General features: G+C 39.9%; 1 protein-coding gene across 1 annotated transcript; it reads right to left on the bottom strand.

Moving 5' to 3' along the window:
• Positions 1–350: 350 nt before the first annotated feature.
• On the bottom strand, positions 351–10767 carry LOC121944085 (potassium channel subfamily K member 2-like). The gene is made up of 11 exons (XM_042487760.1): positions 10686–10767; positions 10309–10553; positions 10057–10210; positions 9107–9213; positions 8822–8934; positions 8056–8146; positions 6430–6547; positions 5604–5764; positions 3577–3763; positions 3287–3426; positions 351–689 (listed from the first exon to the last, which is right to left on the bottom strand). The coding sequence occupies exons 1-11, from the start codon at positions 10765–10767 to the stop codon at positions 351–353; spliced, it is 1737 nt and encodes a 578-aa protein (XP_042343694.1).
• Between the last annotated feature and the right edge of the window lie 411 nt (positions 10768–11178).

Here is an 11178-nt window from a genome sequence, read left to right as displayed (position 1 = left end):
TTAGAGAAGGTTTAATTGATCCCAAGTCTTCAGCAGTGGGCAACTTTGCTTTCTTACTTTCAACAAGATCAAACAATGTTCTGTATGTTCTTCCTCTTGCTCTTTGTTTCACTGGTGGGATGAAGGTGGTGAAAAGTGTCCCGTTGTCAAAAATCCACTTAAGTGTTCTTTAGGGAGGCTTACATCCCTGCAGAGGGGTGAAGATGTCTCTGCTGGGCGTACAAAGTACCACATTCTCATTATTACTTCCGTTGTGAATAAAAAACACGTTATTTTCAGCACCGACTCCTCCTACGATGACACCTGGAACGATCTTGGAAAGATCTGGAAAGGTGTTGACTTTCCTCTTTCTACTTGAGGTGTTCATTGACTGAGATGTCTCCTCTCTCCGGGTCCAAACCGTTCATGAACAAACCGCCGTTTCTAGCCAGAGGTGTCGTCAGGCCCTGCAGCCCGGCCTCCTTCTCGTTCCTGTCTCGTTCATCGTTGAAATTGACCAACACAGACCTCTTAGGCAGAGTGATCTCAGGGCCGGGGCTGGATCCCAAGTCAGAGGACAGTTTACGTTTAATTGAGGTGGCACGCTGGAACTTGTCGTAGATCTCAATGCTAACACGTCGCCGTGTTTCTTTGAACTCTGCTGAGACATTTGCTGTCCACTCTGCAGCGTGAGCTCGGATCTCTCCGACCTGTCAGGAGAGACACAGAGAGTGAAGTCATTAGAGAGCACAGAGTATAGCGACAGGTTGGATTCTTGAACGTATGCAATGTTGAGCAAAACCTTAAAAAAGATAAAATAAGAAGAGATAAGAAGAAAAACTGAGTAGAAGAGAACACGTGGAACAGAATTTATAAATAACCTTTAAAGGGCCTCTTAGGTGGTTTTGTCTTAGAAAGGGTTTTAACAAGAGTGTTCTGCAGGACTGCGCATTACTGCAGAACACTTTCTGGGTCACTTTTGGGCAGCCAGTGGTTTCTATTGAGTTTAAATATTAAAATCCTCATAGAGGTTTTGTTGAAAAAACACAGAGAACCATCTTTTTGGCAGTTACTGTGTATTATCTTGATGTTTTAATGCTTTTTCTGGCATAATGGCTATAACATAAACCCATGGTATGGTCCTTCAACTATCTAGAGTACTGTAAACACAACAATAACTTACATACAGTGCATATTAGTGGCATACTTCTGCATTTTCTGTTGCACTTCCCACTGTCATGGAGGTTTTCCTGGCCAACCACATTAGATACTTGGCTGACTGGTCGGTCGTTGACTTTATTAAGCTTGCCTGGGCATTGCCAGCTATAAAAGCTGCCCTAGGTGTTAACTCGCTCTCCCTCTCTACAGCAGACATTAATGCTGCATATGCTGCCTTTTGGTTTTGCACTTTCAGCTGCACAACTGACACATACATGCATGAGTTTCATTATTGATGTTGCTTATCTATAAACTCCATTATTCATTTGAGTTAATATGAGCTTAGGTATGATTGTTTTGAGTGCATGGACACCCTATTTGTCATATTGACTGAGCCAGATCGTGACAGTTTTGTGTTGTACAGAGAAAACACAGAGTGAGAGAGAAATGGAGAGTGACAGCGTCACTGACCAGGAAGTCAAGTCAATTACATTATAGTCAGCCATGGAAAATGTCACTCACATACGCACACACACACACACACACACACACACACACACACACACACAAAAAAAAAATAGCAGCAAAATGTACATTATGTAGGAACAGGGCCAGATGTTACATTGTTCTCATTTCATTTAAGTGAACTAAAATATATTCTACAAGAATTAATGAACTCCAAGAACGAGCAAAAACTTAATTTATCAATAAATCAGTTTAGGAAAATACAGTCATTGCATAACTGTCTTTACATGTAAATATATATTCATGAAAAAGAATTATACTCACTACACTGCATTTTTTTTAACTCAATATATCAAATGTAAAACAAAGCAGTAACATTAGATTTAGGTCTCCATAGTGAAACTTTATGCTCTGCACTGTATTTTTTCTAAACATGTTAAAAACACACTATGAAGACACTTAATAGCATGATGACGGGCGAACTGCTAATAATTAATACAGGCAGGTTTTTTTAAAAAAAAAAGACAAAGGGCCAGTTTTATGAAACACTTGCAGATGAGCATGGAGACAAAAAAGAAAAGGCTGACATACAGTAAGGAAGAGGTTTGTTTAACCAGGAAAATTAAGTGCTTTAATGGGATACATGCTTCAGTTTTTTTCTCATACTATATCATTAAAAGGGGATTGAAGCCATTTGAGTCTCACTTCAGGGCAACAGAGGACTCTGTGTGAAGTGAACACGCTTCATATTCTGACTATATCACAGTGCCGAATTATGTGACACACGCACACTTTTACAGGCCAGTAAGATTATGAGGTAGAATAGCAGGACTTCAGCATGAGAACCCATGGGGAGCACTGGTGAACAACACACACACACACACACACACACACACACACACACACACACACACACACACACACACAATGCATCATACATCACTGCTTAGCATCTGTAAACCAGTATCTTTCAACTAATTACGTTTACCAAATGAGTACACCATGTCATGTCAGCCTGTTCTTGTCAAAGTCTTGTTCCCTGAAGCTCTTCTGAAAGTGATGGGTAATTAAGAAGTGGCTAAAATGTGTGACCAAATCTTTATTCACACTCACCTATCACTAACAATCCAACACCAGCAAAATCTAATTACAATAAAGCTATCAACTGTATTATTATTATTATCATTATTATTATTCGGGTTTTTCGATTACACATTCCTTAATGGAAACAATGTTTGCATAAGCTGTGTTATATTTAGAGCGCACACGCGCGCACACACACACACACACACAGACGCTTCTAGATACATTTTCTGGTAGAGACATCATCACACATTGTCCAAATGACCGCTTTCTCACACTCTCTCTGGAGATGCTCATGGTAATGGCATAAGACTTAAGCGTTTATGTGTTTGGGTGGCAGACAGTGGATTGGATTAGAAAACATTCTTATCATTGAAATGAAATTAAGCAGAGGGCAAAAGTTGAGGTGGGGATATGGCACTATAATTGAGTGGCATGAAGACAAAGAGGGTGGAAACATATTCATAGGGAGATAAAAAGGTATGTAGAGAGAAAAAGGAGAAAGGTAACAAAAGGGAGTTGTGAAATTAATTAATTTGGATAAAAGAAAAGAAAAAAAAGGCGATGAATGAAGGATTAAATGAATACAGCAGTTTTGTACCTCTTCTTTTGTCCTCTTTGAGATGACTCTGAACCAGTCTCCTATCATGCTGAGGATGGCAGCAAAGTAGGCCAGTCCCACCAGAATCCAGAACCATACAACTGGTTTATAGTAATCTAAGTACTCTATTTCAGAGCCACCTAGACATGGAGACAAGAGGCAGACGGAGACGATGACTGTGATATATATATCTGGTAGACTACTGAGATATGCAGGCATGATGCAGAGAGGCAGACAGATTTAACGTGTCTGTCTGTGCTGGTATTCAGTCATTGGCTTTGTGTTTTTACCTGCCACAAAGTCTCCAAATCCTATGGTAGTCAGGGTAATGACCACAAAGTAAAGGGACTCCAGTGCAGACCAACCCTCAATATGTTTAAAGATGGCTGCTGGGAGCGCGACAAACAGCAGGCAGCCAAACAGCACAAACAGAAGGGTGGAGATGACCCGAATCTTTGTCTGAGTAATGTTCCAGTGCTGCAGGACAGAGAGAGAGAGAGAAGTTTAAATTTCAAATTTTATTTGACCCTAAACAGAGAATACGTGCTGGCAGAATACCTGACCACAGTGACAGATATAAAACAAAGGAAAACGCTGACAATGTACAGCCTTAGTGGACACAGCCTGGCCATAGAAACAGGCCGTCACAGGCAGAACAGCCTGGCCAGGGAGGCCAGGCTGTGTTCACTCTGTCATCAAAGAGAAGTAGAGACTTCCTACTACACTGTAACAAATACAAAGATTTAACATTTAACATTTCTTTGAAAAAGTGAATGACATATATCCTGCGTTTATCCATTTTCCAAATCTTCAGAAACTGCCTTACTGTATGTGGGGAGAAAAGTCAGTGTGCAGTTTTAGCAGCAAAATATGTGGAATATTGTCATAAGCAAAGAGAAACATTTAGTGTAGAGCTTATTTCTATGTAACTTAACAGTATGTATATAATATTTGTCTGAAATATATATTCTGTAATGTATCTATTCATTTAATAACTGTTCTTGTTGCTTTGGCAACAATGCAACAAAAACATTCATGCCAATAAAGCTGATTTGAATTTGAATTTAAATTTGAGAGAGAGAGAGAGAGAAAGAGAGATGAAGAGAAAATCAGCAATATGATGCAACAGGCACCTTTGCAACTTGTAGAGATCTGGGGCTGTATGCACAAACACGTAAGGAGTCCTAGCTTAAGAGTGATTTAGGAAAGGTCTCAGAGCAAGGAGGAGACAGAAAAATTTTATCTTGGTGAGGAGGTGTGGTTAATCTGTTGCTAGGCATGACACATTCTTTTAACAGATGTGATTGGTTGTCACAAACCCGCCCTTTTTTTAGCCTGCAAAGTGTGAACTCCCAAAAGGAATTTAAATGAACTGTGTCACAATATGAGACTGTGAAAGAGCTGTTAGTGTAATCACAGTGCTGCACTGTAACATGTTTCCATCTGCCAAATATTATGCCAAATTGTTTCTGCCATTAAAGGGTTATTGTGTTGGGCGGGGGCTGCACCATCTAATCTGTGGCATTACATTTACTCACTGTTATCCAGCATTTGGAGAATATTTCTTCTTTCTCTTTGTCTTTCCATTATTTTCTTCTCCGCTTAAGAAACTCTTAAGCCTTGTGAAAGTCCTCCTTCCTTCTAACGTTGTTTTTTGTTTTATAATGCTAATAATAATGCTGCAGTCTTGCACAATCTGGACACAGAGCAATAAGGCTTTGACAAACATACACACAAACACATAATGAACTTTTGTCCTCTGTTCTCAGCCTTAATCATAATATTCATTACTGAGTCACTTGGGTGCCATGAGAGCAGCAGAAGGAGCAAATTATTCTAAATTACACCCTCTGGATTCAGATTTCTGCTCATTTCATTCAAGACTAGAGAGCAAATTATTCACAGTAGCTACTTCATAAGTGTGAACTTAAGACAGACGTGCTTCTCATTCAGATAGTTTTAGCATTTTAAATACAGTTGCAATCCTGCAGGCGTATGGGTGCCAAATTGCAAAATTATCAACTCTTGCACAATATTGCTTTAAGCTATACACCACTAATGATTGCTAGTCTTGATTAAAAGCAGGTTGTAAGGCTGCAGAACAGCAGATCAGTCTTTAAGCAGCTGACTTCAGGACTAAAACAGTGCGAATAAGATATTTGCCTTTTGTAAATATGATCTAAAAGCTATGGTTGAGGAAATTGTCGAGAGTGCTTTGATGTAAATTATTCAGGGTAGCTTATATGGACTGTCTGCCTGCAGACCATAAACTTATGTGAATTCTCCTGTAAAATATAGTAAATCACGTCAGACTCACCACAAACATTTTCTCCACTCTGGCGATACCCTTGCCAAAGATGGTGCCAAACTGATCTCCTACACCAGCCAAAAGAAAGCCGAACAGAGGTATCCCTAGCAACGCATAGATGATACAGAAAATCCTTCCACATTCTGTGTGGGGGGAGATGTTCCCAAAACCTGCAGGAAGAAAAACCAAAATGAGCAAGGGTTGTTTCAACATGTAGGAGGAGAGCGGCTCATCACTCAGAACTTTTTAGCATCAAAAACGTAATGTCCTGCATTCTGTTGAATTTTTAATGCTCCAGTTTGTGCCTTTTCTGCATCGATACATGGTAGATGCTTTTTATTTTCTCGAAATAAATGCCTCCAAATACCCATTAAACTGCAAATACAGATCATCATTTCATGCTTTCAATAACAATAAAAACACTGATCTTTGTAAGTGAAACTACCAATAAATAATTCAGTGTCCATAGCAAGCTAAGCCATATGATCAAATATAAAGCAAAAATTGAGATGAATCTCTGTTAGTGTACTTTTGTTTATGTTTGTATAAAGTAAATGTATTGAGATTACACTGAGTACTAGTTGGATTGTATTCAGGAAACAGATATAGAATCAGTGACCCCTCCACTTAAAATAGCAGTAGGTTACATTAATGACCATAACAAATTTATTCTGAGGAGTGTGCATGAATAAACATTTACACAAAAGGACATTTAAATTATTTGAATTCATACCATAATAAGTAATTAAGAGGATGACACATCAGAAAGATAAATATTCCCAAAATACAGATATATAAATATATGTGTGTGTGTGTGTGTGTGTCCGTGCCCCACCGATAGTTGTGATGACAGTCCCGGCAAAGAAGAAGGCGGAGCTCAGGTCCCACAGGCTGCTGTGGTTGGTCAGTGTCCCTGCAGGGTTCACTCCTGAACGGATAGCAGACGCAACTTGCTGGTAGGGAGAGAGAGGGAGATTTGAGTTTCAGATCAACAGTTATCAAATAGTCTATTGGACACCTTCATATTCTGGTTAAAAACACACATTGTTACTGTCTTGCTGTTATTATACCATTATTATGAAACATTTAAGTGTGTGCTTTGAGTCATTTCTTCTAGCAGTGCAGGCAGGAATGTGTGTTTGTGTGCTTGTCTGTCTAATGAATTAAAGATGGAAATGTACAAAACCTGAGATGACTGTGGGCGAGGCGAAAATCTGGGGCTGTCACAGAGAATGCATTAAGGTGAATGTGGGGAGCCCTGGAAAGGTTTAATAGTTCAGAAATGGGAGCAGGACTGGACTAATGAAAAAACAAGCCATATTTTTTCCTTCTACTAGGCTTAAGGAGCTGTCCATGGTGCTGAAATTACTGCAACTCTGAAATCATGAACACTTGTGCCAGTGCATTTACCAAGTGTGCCGCACTGAATGCACATTCTCTGCTTGCAATTTAATGACAAACTTTCAGTAAACCTCTGGACATTGGTCTCTAAATCGCAACACTATTTTGACAATTGCCTCTCTACATTGACACATAAGAGATAATAAGTTAGATAATGAGTTCACTTACAAATCAGAGCTTGAGCACTACAAATAGACCGCAGGCAAACATTTTGAAAACTATGAAGGCCAATGCTGGACAGTGGTATGTGGATGAAGTCTTATGGCCAGACCCACAAGGAAGAAAAGATTTATATGAGCTAATCAACCAATCAGTAGACTTTAAGACTTTCTGCGTGTCTGCGTCTGTGATAGAGAGAGGGAAGAGAGGGTGGGAGGTGGACTATTGCGAGCAATGTTTCTGTGAGTTATTAATAACTCAGAACGCTGCAGGTCGGGCAACATCACTAGATGCAAATCAAGTACTTCTACTTTATCAGACTGCCAATTTAATATAAAGTTAATGACTGCGCTGAAAACACTGGCCTTATTCATGTCTAACACTTGCCAGCTCGTTTCAGTTTCCTCTACCATTTTGGTGTTGAAAAAACTTAACAAAAATCAAATCATTCAAATACTGATCCAGACACTGATCACTATGGCAACAATCAAATTTTTGAGAAAAAAAATCGACACTATTCTGCCTTATTTTTATTGATAGTATGTTGTGTTCAAATTACACATCTGTACTTTCATCTATACTTACACTGTGTGTGTGTGTGTGTGTGTGTGTGTGTGTGTTTATTACATGTATGACAAGTGTATTGCATTATACTAACCGTGCACATGTGTTTTGCATTATCAGTGTGTAGTTTATGCTTTGTTGTGCTAATACAAATAATGGTTTGTGTGTACTGTGTAAATGCAAAAACACAATTTTCAGAGTTTTAAGTGTTTTGCAAGAACTGTTTACTTCTGCTAGAGATGTATATTGTTTTGTTGATTTAGTGTAAGGTTTTCTATATTTGCAAAGATAGTGCCTTAACAATCCAAAAGAAACTATCATATGACGTAAGGCTCACCTTAACCAGCTCCTCCAGCTGGCTGTGGTTGACGCAGGAATGTCTGGACAGGAACTCCAGCTTCTGGGACAGAATGGCCAAACGCTGGGCACTGAGAGAGACAAAGGAGAGAAAGTTTTGGAGGCTTATTTGTATTAGTGTCTATATATTTCACAATAAGAATCCACACTTCTGAGTTTGTGTCACTGATTGATGGCTATAGAGCAAATACCAACTAGTGGAATTTCAAACTTCAATACAACACTTTGAAAACCATAAAAATGTTGTACAATTTTTTCTTACCACAAGACAAAAAAAAATTGACGGCATACATTTTTTAAACTTTATAAAAAAAATATAACAAGGCTATAATGTGACTATGAAAGAGAGAAAGCACCACTGACACTAATGTATCAATATTGCAAAAAGTGAGTATTAAAACAGTTTCAAATACTCTGAATTGAAGTGTATCCATAAGTCAATACTTTTGACAGCACTAGCTGTTACCCACTTAGTCATTACATCCACATCACTGATGATTATTTCTCAAAAATCTCAGAACCAATCGTAAACCCTAAAGTATTGTCATTTTATCGAGGTATTTGGTAAAAAAAAAAATACCATGATATTTGGTTTTCTCCATATTGCCCAGCCCTACATGGATCAAATGCCTGAGAGGTAACAGTGGTAAAGGGATGAATGGATGAAAAGAGAATAAATGGGTGGGTGGTTGGCCTTCCTGGTAGTGAGGCAGACAGACGGGTAGTGATATATTTAACCAGCTTACCTCTCGTGAGGCTGCTCCAGGGCTCTAAAGACGGCTGCTCCAATCACCAGGTACAGAACCACCAAAAGAAAGATGGCCGACACCGTCTTCCATTTCATCACTGTGGCAACCACCTACGCACAACACTTGAACTCAGCAATGAACCCACATACATACAGAAGGTCTCCTGAAATTACCAATAATAATACCAAAAGGACATTTTTCTCCCAATGTGGGACAACCTTGTGAAAAATTAAATTTAAAAAAATTACTTTTAAATCTGGACTTCTCTCTGTTTTCTCTCACCTCACTCTCCTCTCGGGGAGTCAGTGTGATTGGCTTTGTGGAGAAGGAGAGGCGGGGCTTGTTGTTGTGAGTGGCGGATTTAGGGTCCAATAAGTCTGGAGCTGCCACTGTCAGATGAGAAAATGAGAAAATGGCATTGAGAGGTTTTCTTCCCCTCCCTGTCTCTGCTGTCTTACTCCAGTGAAACACTTTTAGCTTTTAATTTTAGAAACCCTTATAAATAAATCACAGACAAAGCCTTGAAATGGCCTTTAAATCCTCACACTGATGAAAGCATGAATCAGGGACCAGCATTTAGTCCTCAGGCATTTTCTCCCGTTCATGCTGCAACACTTGGGTGTGTAATGTGTTTGTGCTTTTATAAGATACAGCAAGTAGTTGAGAATAAAAGGTATGCTTAAGGCAAGAGGAAAGAAGGTCATGGGAGTTTTGTGCTTCTTTAATGTAAGTGGATGGATGTGGTTTGAAGAACATAAGGGAGCAAGAGTGAATAAGGAAGACAGCTTGTTGATCTGTCTGGTGAAAGAGTGTAATTGGGAAAAGGGGTTGATGATTTTACTTGTTTACAGAAAAAAAAAGTGGAGGAGAGAGAGATTGGAGAGTTTCTCAATTGCTTTGGGAATCTTGTGTTAATATTAATATTAATAATAATAATAATAATAATAATAATTGATAGATTTTATTTTTAAGGCACTTTCCATTTGAAACAAATCTCAAAGTGCTACATGATAAAATGATTGGCATAAAAACAGATAAAAATACAACCAAAATAACAGTTAAAAAAAACAATCAAAATAAAAGCATATTTAAAAGTCATAAATAGGAGCATAAAAGCAAGAAGATCATCCAGCGAGAAGTCAGTTAGAGGTCATATGTTTTGCTAGAAAGGGACGTTTTGAGTCCTTTTTTAAAAGTCTCGACACTGTGGTGCCCTCAGATGGTCCACAGACGAGTGGCAGCAGAGCAAAAGGCCTGATCCACCACGGTGTGTAGCTTAGTCCCGGGGGGACGGAGATGGTTGGAGTGTGTGGAGCGGAGGGACCGTGACGTGGTTTGTGGGGTGACCAGATCTTTCAGGTAAGGGGGGGCATTGCCGTGGATGCACTAGTACGTGAGGAGGAGACCTTCAATTCAATTCTGACACAGGTGGGAAGCCAGTGAAGTGAGTGGAGGATGGGTGTGATGTGCTCATATTTCCACACTCTAATCAGGATCCTCTCAGCGCTGTTTTGTAGGAGGCTCTTGCTGGGGATCCTGATGAGAAGTGTGTTACAGTAATCCAGTCTGGAGGAGACAAAGGCATGGACAAGCTTCTCAGCATCAGAAAGGGTGAATGTTGGATGAAGTTTGGCAATATTTTTGATGTGGTAGAAGGAGTTTTTGCAGACCTGTTTAACATGACCCTCAAAGGTAAGCTGAGGGTCAGATCTCACACCAAGGTTGGTGACTGAGGAGGAGAGGGGAATGTCCTGACCAGAGAATGATATGACTGGATCTGATGAGGGGTACCAACTAAAATGACTTCAGTTTTGGAGCTGTTAAGTTGCAGAAAGTTGTGCTTCATCCATGCCTTTATCACCTCCAGACAGGTAATGATTGTGGACAGAGATGGTGATGATGATGAAGTTGGTGGTGAAGCTGCAGGGGGATGTGTGTCCCATTTCATGTATAATGTGTGTCATCAGCGTAGCAGTGGAATGAGATTCCATATTGACTGATGACATGGCTGAGGGGGAGCATGCAGAGCGTGAAGAGGGTGGGGCCGAGGACCGACCCTTGAGGGACCCCCAGGTGACAGTGTGTGTCCGGGACCTTGCACCTCCCATTGAGACATATTCTGTTCTGTTAGTGAGGTATGAGTGAAACCATTGGAGAGTGGTGTCAGTGAGTCAGATGGTGTGATGTAGCAGGTTGAGTAGTATGCCATGGGGGTGAGCCATCAGCAGGTCATTTGTGATCCTAACCAGAGCTGTGTCTGTGTTGTGGGCAGAGTGGAAACCAGACTGGAATTTAAAAAAATGTTGTTGGATCATGGTGTCTGGGTTGATGTTTTTCAAATTTGGAAAGCAGAT

This window comes from Plectropomus leopardus, chromosome 1 (genome assembly GCF_008729295.1).
Source record: "Plectropomus leopardus isolate mb chromosome 1, YSFRI_Pleo_2.0, whole genome shotgun sequence".
NCBI classification, from domain to species: Eukaryota; Metazoa; Chordata; class Actinopteri; order Perciformes; family Serranidae; genus Plectropomus; species Plectropomus leopardus.
This window is presented reverse-complemented; position numbering and strand designations above follow the sequence as displayed.